At 28.1% G+C, this 18012-nt stretch overlaps 1 protein-coding gene across 1 annotated transcript in view; it reads right to left on the minus strand.

Moving 5' to 3' along the window:
* Positions 1 to 16805, minus strand: part of LOC126846644 (uncharacterized) — a 98242-nt gene extending 81437 nt beyond the window's left edge. The window contains exons 1-2 of the mRNA XM_050586338.1: positions 16641 to 16805; positions 5619 to 5794 (exon numbers count right to left, since the gene is read on the minus strand). Coding sequence (XP_050442295.1) covers positions 5619 to 5794; position 16641 — 177 coding nt within the window. The 5' untranslated portion in view covers positions 16642 to 16805. The remainder of the gene's footprint in view (positions 1 to 5618; positions 5795 to 16640) is intronic.
* Positions 16806 to 18012: the final 1207 nt, after the last annotated feature.

Genomic DNA, 18012 nt, shown 5'->3' on the forward strand with positions numbered 1-18012 from the left:
AGGGTATAGCAAAAAAAAAAAATCTACAAAATTACACGTCAATCACAAGTATATTATGTGACCATGATGATGAAAAATAAACACCAAAAGACAGCACAAAATATAGACTCTTGACGTGACTTAGGGCGGTGGTTATTTTCCAAGTATGGAAATAAATTATTCCAATAACAAATAAAAACTTTAATACATGACGTTTTTAGATGCTGCGTGAGAAAATGTAATTCATTTTTAGTATGTTAATACAAACGAGTGCAAATTATAGTATTAAAAATTATATAATCTGCATCATATAAATAGCTTAAGAGGGCGTTGCACCGCTCATTTTTAAGGAGTAAAGTATAGGCAATTTTTTACAAAATTTTAATTTAAAGGTTAAACTGTGATGTGTAATTATTAGTTCAATAACTAGAACTCTATTTTGGTAGTTAATTTATTTTTTAGACTACCACAGCATCCTTGAAAGCGATTTAAAATTTTTTTTCATCTCTAAATGTTTAAGCAGTTTAAAAATAACTCGCTTAATTTTGGTTTTAGAGTAAAAGCACCCATTATAAAATATAAAAAAAACAATATTCTAGAGGGCACTACGATGCGTTTTTTTTCATTATTCCAAGTAAAACGCTCAATACATCGTTAGAAATAACGACTATTTTAACTTTTCAAAAAATCAATTTTTGTTTTAAACGCACCGTGGTGCCCTTCGGAATATTGTTTTCATTTAATTTTATAATTGGTGCTTTAACTCTAATATCAAACTTAAGCAAGTTATTTTCAATTGGCGTAAACGTGTTTTTACCACTGAAAATCACCGGTGCGACGCCCTTTTAAGTACCCATTAACATGTATATCAACAACAATATTAGATCGCGTCGGGTAATAGTTAAACTGAGTAAAATATTATGTTTATCACAATATGATTGGTTTTGCATTTTAATTGATACCGTTTGGGTTCTAGTAAGACGTTTATCGTGGATAATTTATTCGAAATAAAAACAAAAATTACAGTCGTTTTGTACAATAGAAAAATAATAATATTTCGTACATGTTTAGTATCACTGTATATTATATTATGTCTGCGGCAAAATTGGTTCGAGCGGAATTTTGATTTGACAGGTCGAGATAACAGCTGATTTCTAAATTAACGCTGACAAAACAAGATGGGAACCGATGAAATGGACGAGGCTATTTTATCTTCTAGACGGTGGGTTTCTCGGTAAAACCCCGGCAGGCAAAGAGAAGAGTTTTATGTTCATAAATATGGAGACAAAAGATTATTTTTTTTTATTTTTTATTTAACAGATTATTTACAACCTATACAATATAATTAGTATAATAAGTAAATGGGTTAATTACGATTAAAAATATGAAAATAAACTGCATGGCTTGAGTGGCCTAATAAAGGAATGGCCACGTTTCTACACAGTAAATAGGTCAATATTTGTTTTTTGAGTTATGTGCTCAATAAGCACTAATTTTTACATCCAAAAGTATCATTTTATACTTAAAATTATTATAAAACTTACCAAATTATACAGGGTAATTCATTGATGATAAGACAATCATTTCTTCTTGAAATCATTGCGATTTTGTAGATTTTCTTTTGATAACATTTTGGTAATAAAATATATTTAAACTATTAATATTTTATAAACTAGCTACGACAGTAAAACTTATTGTAAATCGGTTAATATTATTGATACATCTTTTTTATTATTAAATATAATATTATAAAACATAATGAGTTATGTGTTTTCATCTTTATAATATTCTGATTATTATAAAGATAAAATTATAATTATAATGAAGAAAGATTATTGCAATTAGTATTTTACTTTTTGAAGACATTTTGGTTTACGTTATTTTACTAGGTTAAATTATCCATATATTTAACTAACAATAAGTTTTAAACTCAAATGGTGACGTATATAACATATTCATTTTTTAAACTAAGAGTAGTTTACTGAAATTTTTGGCTGGTCGATATTAAGTTTTATCAGATGAGTGTATTAACAAGTGTCAAACTAAACACGGGTTTTCTTTAAATAAATAAGAAAAAAAAAAGTTGGAATAAAAGACGATCAATGATATATTATTTGACAATTTCAAAAAAGAAAGCACTATTTTTTTTGTTATAAATATGGTTTTAAATTTCTATACTAGAGTTTTAAAAAAGCGAGGTCACGAGAGACGCCAAATCTACTTTGTTCCAAGGACATCAGAAATATATATTCATCGATTATTTTAAAATCGAAATATCCCGATACCACTTTAAAAAGTGGTATTTCGTTTCCAAAACAACGAATCGAATGTTTTCAATTAGACAGAGTAAAACTTATTTTTAAAACAAAATGTAATTTATATCCTCTTTTTCAGTTTCTATGGGGACTTGTAATGAAATTAGTTTTTCAGTTTTGTGAACTCATCTAACTGATCATCGGACCTATTTGTGTACAGACTGATGAGGTATGTGATCAAAAAAATATTCAGTTTATACTCGATCATCGAGTAGAGAGGGAGGGAAAGTTATTTCTTAACAGCAAGACCTTAAAAGCAATTAATGATAATTTTCAAGTTTCCACATTGACACGCTAAAACTTAACCAATCATAATACTCAAAATAATTTCAATATAATGTAATTGTCATACACAATGATCAAAAGTTGTATTAAAACAACTTGTATATGGTTTATTTTATAGAGACTTTTATAGAAATGTTTTATTTAAATTACAATGATAAAACTTAAGACGACTGCGCTGGTATATAGCTGGTTTACATAACAAGGATAACAAAAAAAACTTTAATTTTTCAGCCTTCTAAAAAATTATAAAAAAAAACAACAAATAAATGTTATTATTTAAAAAATAATATACATATTTCTTTAATAACTAATAGTTTAAAGCTTCTTATAACCGCTTCCTGAAAATGACAAATAATTCATTTTTTTTTCATAATACTAACTGTCATACTCGTACATGGGAAGGCAACGTTTTTATTAGACCCAGACACAAACTTATATAGAAGTTTGAGTACCTAATAATTAAAAAGAACAAGTATATAATTCTGACATCCAAAACATAATCAGCTGTGACGCATAATTACCAAAATATGTAAAAATATGATTTGACTACCATCAAATCGTCATTTCTCTTCAATATCCATCTTAGCGGTATGAATCAAATATTTTTCAAAAAAGCTATAATAATTATAATATTAAATCACACGACAGCAACTTTTCACTACAAACACAATTTAATTAGCAGCGTAATAGAACTTGGCTACAAGATAAACCATCGCTAAAATCATCCGTTTATTCACCGTCTGTTTATTACTAGTACATGTCCGCGAACAGAAAGCACAAAAACGATTTGCTACAGCTCTTTGGTAACACATCAGACTACCGTCCAATGAGCAAGTATAATATAGTAACCTTGGCCCGTTGCTTAATCGTATGTTAGACCATTATTTTGATCACAAATCGGTTTCCCGGATCGTTCGTATCCTTATATGGTACGCGTTTGATGTTTATCATAAATAGCTCAATGCAATCACCTAGACCAGGGTACACAAGTTACTCAAAAAAAAAATTGTATCTAACTACTAATTGTAAGTTTTATAAAACTAAACTACCAATTACGAGTTACAAAAATCCAAAATAATACATTCCTATGATCGCTTTTTTTTTTTGTGAAATTTAATCATCTCATTTAATCTCATTATAAATAAAACGGTTTTTTTGAAATATTGAAAGATTACTAAAATGTTTATTAATTAAAAATGTTCGACTATTTTCAGATTGACTCTAGGTGTCTCATCTTGCATACAAGTCATATTACCATATTAGAGTGGTAATTTACGAAAAAATTGTTTTTTTTCGATTCTACTGACCTATTAGGATCAATTTCATTGAAAAGGGGGTTAAATTCAAATATAATTAAATTTAATGATTCAATAAGTTTTAGTTTTCTTTGAGCTAATTTAACTCGTATTATGTTTGTACGAATTAGTGAATTAAACGTTTTTTTAATTCTTCTTTCAAATTTGCTCTAGTTATTTTAATATTTTTTTTTAAATAAAATGTAGAAGGATTCTACAGGGCCAATAAAATATAATGAACAACAAAGTTTGTTTATTTATTTTAATTTTGTATCCTAGCAAATTTAGTAAAGAAATCATTGATACATTCATTGGTTGTGCCGGTTGTGGTCTTAATTAGACCACAATATTGGTTGTGTGGCCATCGATTTAGCAATTAACCTAAAAGGTCGAGCACCATTACCAAAACGGTAGTCATGCCGCTGGCGTTAAGCAAAATACGAGTAATCCCACGGAGTAAAAACTGAACTAAATGTCACTCTCAACTCTTACGGTTAATTTAACCCAACGAAGACGATCATGATGATATATTTTTAAAAAAAAGGTCTCTTTGAAATGGTTATTGTTCGCCTCTCTCATATTTTATTTAATTCCCGGAGCTTTATCACAACATACAACATTAAGCCATCTTCTCTTTAAAAATGCCTTGGATTAGAACAATATCCAATTACAGTAGAAATTGCGCGTCGGCTCCCAACAGCTAACAAAGCCTTGACACATCTAACACATGTAATTAATTCTATCTCTTAAGAATTTAGACTATCCCTGTTTAACGGAAAACTTTAATTATCGTTGTAGTACTTTAACGGAGTATGCTATACGATACCACGTCAACATGGAATCCTACAGGACTTTTTATTACAAAAAAAAAAAAATAGTTATTTCTTTAAAGTATGTATATACCGGGAAAAAATCAGTTTATTTTTTATTTTAAGGAATCTCGAGTTATACTGTCGTAGATATTTACTTTTTTTACTATAAATTATTAGTTTGTTTCATTTGAAGAAAAAAATACTTTTCGTTATTAACTATTACAATATCATTGTTTTCACCCTTTATATAAACAAACAAACAAATAGTAACAGTTCTAAAAAAAAAAATAAACTTGTGTCCACAGCCGTGCAGTTTTTAAAAATTATGTTATTCAAATAACGCGTACTCAAGTATGCAACGACAGGCATTTGGCAATGCGCCATACAAAATCTAGCCACAATATCAATACTGTTGAATTTATATATTGCATGATTAGCTGTTGTTCCAGCCAAGGGTGTGGGTACATCGCCACGTCGTTTTAATCAATATTAAACTATCAACCCGAATAGTGTCCTATATCATAGACGAAGTCCGTCAATAATTATTGTTACAAATTTTATAATTTTCGAAGCGTTGAGCAGTTGACATTAGAAAATAATAACCGGTTTAGTGTCATGCGATTTGTGAAAAATATTATCATCGTTCATGACACCGAAAAATCCATAGAAGGGTCCGATTCCGTTTACCGGATAACGAAGCCGAGTAAATGGTCTTATGCTAGTAGTTGTAGTATTACTAATGAGAAAGTGGCAGGATTAAACAGTATCCGTTCTGTTACCCCGTAATGACTGTCACGTCCAAAATACGATTTTCCGCAATTTGTCCGTGTCATCTTTTACACTTTAATATTGTAAAATGATATCCAGTTATCTCCGGTTATGCTGCAATAATATGTAGGTACTATGTTTTTGAAAAGCGTTACCGCACTCACCCTCGATGGATCTTGGCAATTAGTCCACGCTAGTAAGCCAGCCGACGATCGTCTGCCTATCATCAACGACCGGCAGCCAATCGAGCTGCTCCTTCGACTTGTCCTGGATATTCTCCGACTGGACTGACATGCTGGTGGGTTCCTATTCACACAAGAGTGTTTTGCCCGTTCTTCCACTGCAGATAAACAAGCATATAAAATTAGAAAGAAAAAAAAATAGTTTTTCCTTAAAGGAAAAACATTGAATCATGAATAATTCTTATGGTACCTATACTTATGTAAGAAATGTTCATACTACTGATAAACCCATCCAGTCACTTTAAATATGTGTTCATGTCCATGTTCATTTTCCAACCCTCCTCCCTTCTCCTGCCATTTATTATCCTCCCCTATACACTTTCCTCCTTCCCTCACGTTCCATTTCGACTCCCTCTAATGTCTCCCCTAACTTTTCTTTTTCTCTATCCTCTTTTCTCCTTTCCTTCCCCTTGTTTTTTGTAATAAAATAAATAATAAAGTATTATTAGCTCCCAAATATTTTATTATAGGTTAAGTGTTTAAATTGAAGGTGTCGCAAGGGAACCGGTTGTTATCAGTGTTGGCCGAAAAGGTTAGGTATATTTTAATAGGTTTCCCACCCGTGAAATTATTTTCAAATACCTGTTGACTATTGGTTCACTCTCACATAGAATTAGAAATGTATTACGGTCTAAGTGCAATTTTCCACTTTTTTATTGATTTTTCATATGTTTTAGCTTCGGTGCGGTTTACGTTCATTCTTGGTAATAACTTACACATAAAAAGTGACAATATTGGTTAAGTAGCATGTTATAGTTCACACACTCATTATTCGAAAGTAAGCGATTTCTTAATTCATTAAACAATTTATCATATTGAATACTATTTTTATTTTAAAAGATTTCACACTTGCCAAACTCATTTGATACAAATTATAGTTATTATCTTGATATTTAATCAGTCTTAGAAACTGTTTAAAATAAAACTTTTTTTTTTTAGAAACAAAAAGGATAAAGCATAAGAACTCGAGTTACAATTTCGTTTGGATTACTTTCGTTCGCTGTTTCAATTATTTTCAGAAATTAAGTTGCGCAACTTTTTGATTGCAAAATGCGTAACTAAAAAGTACTTATTAAAACATGACTATTCAAGAGGAAAATTGTACTTTAAATAAGTACTCGCTATTTGGTTCATCGTTAAAACTTTATTGAACATCAAATAACGTACAGTTCAACATTTTTCTACAGGGTGTTTCAAGATCGAAAGATATAACTTGAAAAATCATTACTGTCAGAAAAAACATTTTCATATTATAACTGTGTACCTTTTCGAAAAAACATTATATTACAATTATTTTTGAAAAAAATTATAACAACAACAAAAAATCAATTTAATGGCACATTGAATTTGTTTGTTAAAATAATAAAAAAGTTCTAAATTATGAAATTTAAAAGACTTGTAAGATGTCCTGTCAAATCTGTGTTGACAATTCCACTTTAATTGTTTGCCTTATTTTTACTTTTTTTTTTAGTATTTAAAGCTAATTTCTCCAATAAAAACAATTAATTTGTGGTAGCTCAAAAAACGGAAGCTATAGCGGGCCTAACTTTATGTGGGATGATTTGTATTGTTTTGAAGTCATAGGATTATTTTAATTTTAGTCATGCTATTGTGATCAAGTACACGCTGTATATGAGAGAACGTGGGATAAGACTGTATCACGAGGTAATATAAGACAATTAAAAGACCTCTGCAATCAGTGTTGTTAACACAAATTGTACTCTCTAAAAACGTACTTTGTATTGCCAGACTTTTGCTTGTTTTTTTTTTAGTACTAAAAATATTTTTAAAATAATTTTTTACATTTCTACGAATTCAGACAACACACCATGCATCGTTAAAAGTGAATAGTAAACATGAAAATGTTTGTAAGATCTTTAAGGGCGAGCTGCTATCAAACCGTGGTCCCAATTACAATTTAGGAGGACACAATTATTATAATATTTGTTTTGACAAAACATATTATCAAAAGATTTAAAAAAATCGCATTATTTTTATGTATTATATTTAGTAAACAAAACAAAATGTATAGTAATAATGTTTAAAATCCAGACGATTGTCTGATGTATGATGTCTATGTAGATGATTCTTCGAGTACTCTAACCCTACAAAATAAAATCGTCAAACATATAGATCACACACAGCAGCTTACTCAAAAAAAATATATATATACAATAATTCAATTTGTGTAAGTCTCTTTCTAGGTAAGCATTTTAACGAAAAAGTCGAGGTTTCAGGCAATTACCTTCACAGAATCCGTAAAGACATAATAATAAAAATCAACATCGTTACGACCCGCAGATATGGCACACGGCCTGGGGGAAAACGACAAATCTAAACAAACTTAAAGGAACGAAAGCGACAGACGAAAAATGGCATTCATCGACAAACACTTCCTACCATGCAATCCTACACTTAGGATTAGAGCAAGAACTCAAAACTCATCCACAGGCCTGTATTTTAAGAGGGTTTTCGGTGGGAAATTGGCCTGAGGGGTGCACTAAATAAATAGTTTAATCGTTATTAATGTCTACTGCAATAACAAATATGTTATTTGCCGTTACTGTATTCTCGGTATTTCTTACTCCTCAAAAATAGTAAAACAAGATAGGATTTTTTTTTTTGTCTAAATTCAAGACATCTTCTAAACCGTTGAACCGAATTCATTATATAGCAACTCTATAAATCAGAAATAAATCATAACCTGAATAGTAGGTACATGACTTAAACAAACATTTAAAAAGTTCACTCATTAGTCATTCCTATTCAAAATATAAAAAAAAACACCCAAATAGATTACATATTTTACAACTTGAAATTACGTAATTTTTTTTAATACGTAATTTTGTAATTACGTAATTATCATAATTTTTTTGAAATAGTCTACTTAGTTCCAAATTTTTAAGGAGTATTTTGTATAGTACTATCGACAAACCAAAAAATATCATTAACCCTTTTCCCTAAAAGTGGTGGAAAGATTTTCTTTATTTCGTTTTTTTCGAGATTTAGAGTCTGAAAATTAAACTGAAAGAAGATTTAGAATGGAGCTATAACATCTGTTTACCAAGATTTTAGCAATATTACAAATCATCAAAACAAAAACTTCCATAATAATATACGCGAAATTGCCTCTCCGCAATCCTGTGAATATTTTAACAATAAGATAAGAGGCCATTTTAAATTGCATTAGGTTGTTAAAAAGGCCTCGTCAATCTAGCCAAACACAAATAATAGGTCATCTACGAATAATTGTGCTATGAATCCATCACAATTAAATTACATTGCAGCGTGGATCTAGAGAACTATAATTATTATAACTATTAGGACTAAATTAACTATTTGACATATTATTACAAAATGGCGTTTGAAAAACGACACGATAACCTCATATTTAGGGACATTATGGTAAAAGTGCAAACTAATGAGGCTAAAGTATTATTGAATTTTGTATGGTAATGGTAAACAAAATAAAAAATACAATGTATTTTATTTAATTTAGTAATGTGTTTAACGTGTAATAATTAAAGTATAGTACAATTTCGACTAGCGCTCTTTAAAACATGCATTTAACGGTTAATTATTAAATTTAGTATTCTATTAATATTTTGTTTTTCGTGAATACCGATTTTCATCATTGATTTAAAGTTTTACAAATGGATCACAATATTAATGTTAATAAAAAAAAATATGTTGTTATTGCTAAATTCAGGAAATATACACATGACAAACAAATGGGTAATTTCAACGATAATTAGCAATTTTAATATAAAATTCATATTACTATATCATAACAATACAGCAATAAACAATAGCCTATTCAAGCTACATGCGGTTGAAAATCGCTTATAACGTATCATCCATTCACATCAGCTTGATGTACGTCGTACATGTGGAAACCACACAATAACAAACGATGATTAACTACCTTTTAGATTCGCAAGGCATCACTAATTTCTCGATACATATACTATATACATACTAGAATGGCGGTTTGCATTTTGTGAAGACAAAATTGATCATAATAATTGGAAAAGAGCGGATCTCAAAAACTTTATGAATGAAAAAAAATCCATCATTTAAAGACTCGTCATCTAATTCATTATTGGCGAGAGACAAAAACAAACGCTTTCTATTGCATTCTCGGTTTCAATAACCTAAATCCATCCTCCAGTTTCAAAACAATAAAAACTTAATGAAAACATACATTATTCTTAATACGCTGAGACGCACAATTTAATGTAGTATGAAATCGACAGAATCTCTTAAGTCGTTTAATAATTTCCCCTTAACGCATATTAAGCAAAGAGATTACAGTTTTGAATTTCGGTAGAGATTTTAATAAATAAATACTCAAATTCATGTAGGTACATATATTTTTTAATTAAATTTTAAAATAAAGAAATTGTAATTATAATAAAAACTGTATTAAATGTTGTATGTTACAAAGTGCCAAAACTCAACAGAAATATTCAAAAGTAAAAATTACCAAATTAACATGTAAATTAAAAATGTATTTTCGGTAGGATTTGTAAAAAAACTCTATTTGTGCTCTATAATAAATTAATTAGATAAAAGTGCAGCGGTTATTCAAGAAAAAAAAATCTAAAATGTTGGGAAAATACAAAAAACTATTGTTTTGATAAACACAAGTGTTTTAAACGATCTAAAAAAGCAAAAACCCATTATTTTTGCGCTAGAAACATTTGATATGTTTTTAGGTACTTATATTGTGTCTTTTTGTGGCACTCACAGCTGGTGGACTTATTCTATTTCCTAAATAGAACATGAATAAAACATGGTGAAACAGAAAATAAAAACGTTTCAAACAAATCAAAATTTGGTTTATTCGCCAAAATACCAAAAAAAACCATATACAAAAAAAGCTGACTAAATGAAAAAAATGTAATAAAGACATTTATAATTGGCATATTTAGTTTTAAATCTAATTAATGATATTATATAATTATCTTAGGTTTATTTCCCTTCGAAAATAAAAGAGATGTTTGTAAGTATATTTTATAGGCTTTAGAGCGTTGACTTGTTCCAATTGATACACTATCTTGTTTGTCTCACTCTACAGAGTGTTTTGCCACCAGAAAATTATTTTCGTAAAAACGATGAAGTATTCCCTTTCTTGTCTATGCGACAAATGAAATAAATGTTAATCAGTTTCGCCATCAATAGCAGTAGCTGTAGTAGCTACACTGTAAATAGGTAGCAAATTGCAATTGATATGAAGACCTATAATCTTTTGAGTAACACACAAAGACAAGATAATATGATCTGTTTAGGATGTGTACATTAACGGGTTCCTCTCTTACTCCCTTAATTTATGTCCTGTGTTCTTGTGCTAATATCGTACTTCGGTATAACAAAGCCCTAGTGCGATTAGTTTAACCATTGTCTTTTAACCGGTCGTTCTATTATATCTTTCCTCGTTTAACATTTAAAATGAGTTGAAATTATATATGCGTCTTAAGGAGGGAAAGGGTGAACATACTGACCCTAACCTTTTCTGTAACAGTGTTTAAAAATAAACTAAAATAATAAATGGCAATACACAATGGGCACGAACATATTGGTACGGGAGAGGTCAAAGGTATATAGAAATACTTATAACTGAAAGTGATAAAACCACTCAAATAAACGATTTGATGTAAATCTGTAAAATATAGAAATGAAAATATCCATAAAATCTTAATCATAATAATATGCTTAAAATTGAATTTTTAGCATTAGGATGGATACGATTAGGATCGATCGTCTGTCTTTAATAATCTGCTGCCGTTTTTACCATAGTATTATATTCTAATCAACAATATAATGAACATATTTTTCAGGTGCTGTTGACTATTAAATCATTCAATATAAATTTACTACGGTCCACCTAAAAAAAAGGAGAAAAAAATAGTTTCCCCCCATTTTGGGGAAAGGATTTCGATATTTTGTTTAGTTTGTCAACGTTTTTCGTTAGTATCTACTATGTCTAAAAGCTATTGCATAAACATTTTTGAATAAGATATAGACCGCTGTTACTTAAGGTTGAAAATATGATTTTTTTATTTCGAAAGGGAAGGAGTGAAATTTTGACCCAATTAAGTACCTTTTGGTTACTATTTTAATCAATAGATTTGTCATTTGCTACTTGAAGAAATCAGTTAAGCTGTTTAAAAGATAAACTGTGGGTTCAGACACAAAACGAAAATTAATTAAAAAACACACCATTGTAAAATTAATATCTCAGCTGCTCATCTAAGCTAAACATATAAATCCAGAAATATGATAAATGTACTATTCATTCACATTTTATATTATATAATATAAATTATTTTTATTGTATATTTCATATATTATTATAATACAGTAGTGTTCCGATCATAAAAACCTCTCGCCTACACCAAAATACAAATTTTAACCCTTGAAATCTATTGTTTTCATTCCATATAGTTTTTATGAATTGTATTGCATTGTGTTTTGCAGCAGTCATAACATGTGATATGTGAATCTATATACGCGTTTAAAGAAAAAAACACACAAATATTTTGGCTTTATGGATTTCAATTCAAAATTAAAACGAATGTATTAATATTGTATTTTTTATGCTTAATTTATTATTTATCTATGTGATAAATATCACTTAATTTTTGTAATTAATTAAATTCTCATTTCGAGTAATTAAATTTTAAATTAATTACCCAAGCTATAATAATTGTTTTAGTAATTACAAATTTGGTATTACAATATATTAATCACTTAATTATTTATTTTACAATGTAATTTAATATTTGTACAGAGACTATGGTTTCATTTTAAAAATATTTATTTGAACAAGATAATGCAATTTTTGGACAATAAATACGTTTTTTTTTATACTAGATATAATAATATGTGGGTTATTCTGGAATGTCCTATACGATTTCAAGTAAGTAATTGCTATTTATTACCAGCGTAGGATATTACAATTTAATATACAAATTATTGTAAGTGAACATTTTGAGACGTTAGTTTTTTTAGTAGTTATTTATTTGGGATAGTGTTTGTCCAGTACTCTCGCATCACGGGGTTATTTACTCGATATTATACCTTTATTAGGTCAATGATAGGTATAGTATACCTATAGCAATATTTGAAGTCTTAACATTAAGAGTGGCAGCTCTGTCAACTATTTCATGACCTGTTACCACAAGGGTTGTATTGAAGGATACTAATATATAGTAACAGACACTATTAGTTTTGGCAAAACGTTTTGAACATTTTTCGTCTCACAAAAATTTAATTTATTTGAAGGAAAAAAAGTATTTTGACTAATTTATTTTATTGTTGAGAGACAAAATTTGTTAATGTTTAATATATTAAAATAATACATTGCTAAAAAGCATGTTCATCAACTTGATTTTTAAATAAAAAAGCATACTATCATTAAATACAAATTTCGCTTTGTCAATCAAACTTTATGTACTATTATTATTTCTCTGGGTCGTAGAGTTGTTTTGAAATTCATAGAAATGAATTTGCCGACCGCTTAGCTTAGTCAACAACCAATATAAACTTCTCATAACCACAACATCCAAACTTGCTTTGGTAGATTTCCCTCAAATATTAAGCCGCCATGTCTATGACCTTTGGTCTTTGTACCGTAATAGTTTACCAACAAACTCGGTCTTAAAATATAGAAACATTTTCCTAATACAATAATCCTAAATAAACCTTGTTTTAAAATTCTAAGTTTATCTTGGGTTTTAGTTCAGCCCATTACAATCGTATATTTACCTTCACCTGCTTATAAATTCTCCCTAAACAATTCTCCTATGCATACCCTCAATTAGAATGAATTAGATATTCACAAAATAATTATTTATAATAAAACACGAGTGAAAATAAATATCGATATGGAGTTATTTTAACCATTTTTTTTATAGCGTGCCAACAATAATTCGTAAAAATATTTTTCACCGTATGTGAACTTTTCCTCGCTAACCAATTCAATACTAACTAAATACACGGTATTGAATTAACAATATTAATTGTATTTTTTTATGCGTTATTTACTGGGGTCAAATATAACGTATAATAAAATGATTATTAATATTATAAGGTAGTAATAAAAAAAACTAGTAATCAATTATTTTTCAATTAATCATTGTTGGATATTAGTACATATTTTCAAATCCTGGTAGGTATATTGCCTATGATGAGACAATAAATTCGAACACACTGTTTCATCTCAATACCCATTAATATATTATTTTATTTTAATAAATGTGAACAAATTCCACTAACATGACGCGTCCACGAAATTAATTTTAAAACAATTATTTTTAAATTAAACTAAAAAGCGTTCACATTGTTTAAAAATCCTAGAAGTAATAATATTTAACGCTAATTATAGTTTATTTATAGAAAAAGAGACAAATTAGAGTTTATATAAATTGAACGTATGACATAAATTAATAAATAAACTTTAATAATAGGAATTTTATACTTATTAAAATATATTAATAACAATTAATTTATGACTATAAAAATATATTTTACAAATACCTTCACAGTTTTGTGTCAATGTAAAAAAAGTCAGTACTTTAATCAATAATTGCAAAATATTATAAAATACACAATATGATTTAATGTTTTAATTTTATGATTGCAGGCTCAAAACGAACTTGTTTATGTATTTTAAAGAAATTCTTTCAGTATACACATAAAACCGTCCTATTTCATTACGATTTTTTATTTACAACAATTATTTATTATTATTATTATTATTTATTTTTTATTTACAGCAATTTTAATTCCTCAATACAATGACACTGCAATTTTAGCCTTTCTATCGTATACATTTTTTTTTTTTACATAAGCATTTAAAGTTTAAACCATATTGATGAAAGGGTCGATTAAATGGTGAATTAAACTCAATGGCGTTAAAATCAGTTCAAATTAAATTGCATTGTTTTTTGAATAAAATTTACTACACAATTAATTCATAAATAAATATCACTGGTACCTTTTATTATTCAAAAAACTGTACTTAACTGTAATTAAACGCGTTATAAAATGTCAATTTTTTTTTGATGTGCTAATAAAACACAGCTATTGAGTCGAAGGATAAAAAAAATGAGGCAAAAATAAGGAAAATGGTCCCCGGCGGAAAAACAGCCAAAGTATAGATCGAAATCCACAATATAATGTTCAGCCCCTGTAATTTAATGGACAAAAGCCAAAAGGTTTATGCTGTCCCACAAGACCACGATTTATATGCTATACCACCACTGTACGGTCGCTTCTTTTTTAAACACATTGTCCGGGGATATTAATGATTTCAATTAAAACAATCTACTTGAATCAACATAATCAACATTAATAAATAAACTGATTTCAAATCGTGTACGTAGGATAATCAGATCGTTTAATAGTTTTTATAAATATTACAAACTTAGGATTTTTTTTGTCATACGTTGATTTTGTTTTTACCAAAAAATTATTTTAAACTTACAACAAACAGTTACTTATTTGGAGTCTTTACTATTTGAACCGAGTCTATTATATATTTTATAAATACATAGGTACAAAATACCAATTTATATACTTGTTGAAAATTACTCTATAAAATATAATTATTTATTATATCCTATAATAAATATATATATATATATATATATATATATATTTTTTTTTTTTTATTTAAATATTTCTTAAGATTAAATTATTTCAGTAGCTAGTAAGAAAGTTAGTTAGTAATAATACAAAATTTTGGGTTTCTCAAAATAAACATTTGTTGAAGAGTATTTTTTTTAGACGATTAGACATTCCTTGCAAATATATATTATACTAAGTATCACAAAAAATTACTGGTGAACAACCACTTTAAGATAATTTTTTTTTTATTTAGAATTATATGACCTGACAAGATAAGGGGTTGAGTACCGCGCACAGTTTAAAAAGAAATCAGACTGCATCGCTACCCCAACTCAGACTTCTAAATTATAATAAACTAAGTGCTAAATAATACCAAGAAGTATTGTTTTTTTTATATTATACAGAGTGTCTAACGTTTTTAACAAATTGTCTAAGTAAAATTATCGAAACAGCGTATTTATACACCTGTAAATTCTTTTTGTAAATTTTTTTTAAAAAGTTTCATAACAGCAAACAAAATATCTTACTCGTGTTATAAACTATTATTAAGTAGATAAGCAGTAGATATTAAATTATGAATATTTATCCTGAATTTAACTTATTTGTATTAACATTTAAACACATTGTAAACTGTTTATAAGCAATAGATGCACATACAACCAACTGGTTTTCGTAATTATAGTTGTTTAGTTACGAACGGTGCAGTAATATTTTAACTGTGCTTTAGACCAATTCGAATCAATCACACAAACAAATAATGGTTAAACATTTTACTAGTTTCTTGATGTTAACTAAATTGTAAATTGAACTAACGAAAAGAAGAATAATTATTTTAAAGTTTGCCAATATATACATATTATGTGTAACTAAAGTGCTATTAAGATAAAACTGTGGAGTGTTATAATATATTACACTAGTAAAGAAATATGTATTATTACGAGTAATAATAGTATTTCCTAAATATCATCTTTATTTAAAAACTAACCCCTACTGTCCCCTAAATAAGTGGTGAGTTTCAAAATTAATGATAAATTTGGATTCAATGATCTCGAAGTAGATAAGTATGATATTGTTAATTGTAGACATCACCATCTTGTAGATCGATATTTAAAAGGTATCAATTTAGGCAAGTTAATTTCATATTCCGGCCACTGCATGGCGTTTTATTAGACAAAGAGTCTATAACAGTTATAGGTGAGTATTAAGTTGTTTCAATTAGATATTAAGGTTAATGAAACTTAATTTATTTATCCCGAATTTCCAACATTTATACTTCAATCTACAACCTATATAATTATAATAAAAAATTACTTTTAATTCTCGGTTTCGCTTCACTGTAATCATGAAATGGTTTTCGACACGGTTGACGCGGTTCGTAAGCCAATATCACAAATAAAACAAGCGCATACTAAGTTGGGATGTGTCGATTAAAAAAAATATCCCCTAAGACCGAACGAAAGAATACCGAGTCATCCCGAACACGGCACTCGACTGATGTTGAAACCACGAGGATATCTCGGCTATACTTACATGTAGTTTCCGTATACAACAGTGGCAGCGCGGTGTCGCCACAGTCACTATACAGAGTGATTCACTAACTATAAACCAGTCAATAACATTCAATTCAGATATATTCAAAATGAAACTAAATAATAGGTTCGAGTACTTGTAGTGCATCAATTAATAATATCCAACTTTTTTTTCTCATCCTTATGCCATAAACAAATATCTACTTTTGATTTGGCCAAACAGTCACATATTACAATTTTTATTTTATCCACGAATTCATGAATAACAAAATTAGTTATTTCTTAAATCCACGAATACATAATATTAAATCAAATAAATTACCAAAATTTCGTCTTATCCGTTAAGTATTATAGTTATATTTGTTAAAGTTATGACTAACGGTTTATAGTTTGTCTTAAAGTGCTTTCATAATAATTTATTTTAAATATCACATCGAAATTAGGTGTTACCATTAAAAATCAAAAGTACATATTAACTTAAGGCATAAGAGTGAGAAAAACATATGTTTAATAATATTCATAGATGCACTATAGTTACCTAAATCTATTATATAGTTTTATTTTTATGATGGGGCGGATATAATATTTATTTTAAAACTTCGACTATATTGACAATATAATAACACCATAATATCCCTTTGTGCACTTAACAATTTTAGTTGATATGTATTATATATATTCCCACATGATGTAGGAAAATTGTCATTGGTAATTTTTTTTTTTGCAAAAAAGTTTTTTATTTTTTATATATGTTTAAATTTAAAGGGACTTTCTACACAAAGCATAAATCCAACGTCTGATATTTTTATTTCGGTTTGTTGGACTAACACAATTATTACACGGGACATATATTTAAGGCAGAGGAATAGAAATGGTAGGTGGTAACTCAATTTCGTACAAAACTGAGCAAGTCTCTTTCCGCAATTAGTAATTCATATATTCACAAAGTAAACCCAACGTGTACCTTTGAAATTTATTTCAAAAAATTAAAAATACCATAAAACATTATGTTCATAACAATATTGTATTGATATTATATTATACGTTTTGCTATCCATTGTAAATATTCTTTAAACCTACTAATTTTCAGTAAAACCCCCCAAAAATATCCTAAACCATTTCAAACCGACATTTCTATAAACATTGCAATTTTT

Source organism: Adelges cooleyi, unplaced genomic scaffold (assembly GCF_023614345.1).
Source record: "Adelges cooleyi isolate 19-005CV unplaced genomic scaffold, UGA_ACOO_1.1 ACOO_flye_CR_arks_rails_tigmint_CR_PRNA_9, whole genome shotgun sequence".
NCBI classification, from domain to species: Eukaryota; Metazoa; Arthropoda; class Insecta; order Hemiptera; family Adelgidae; genus Adelges; species Adelges cooleyi.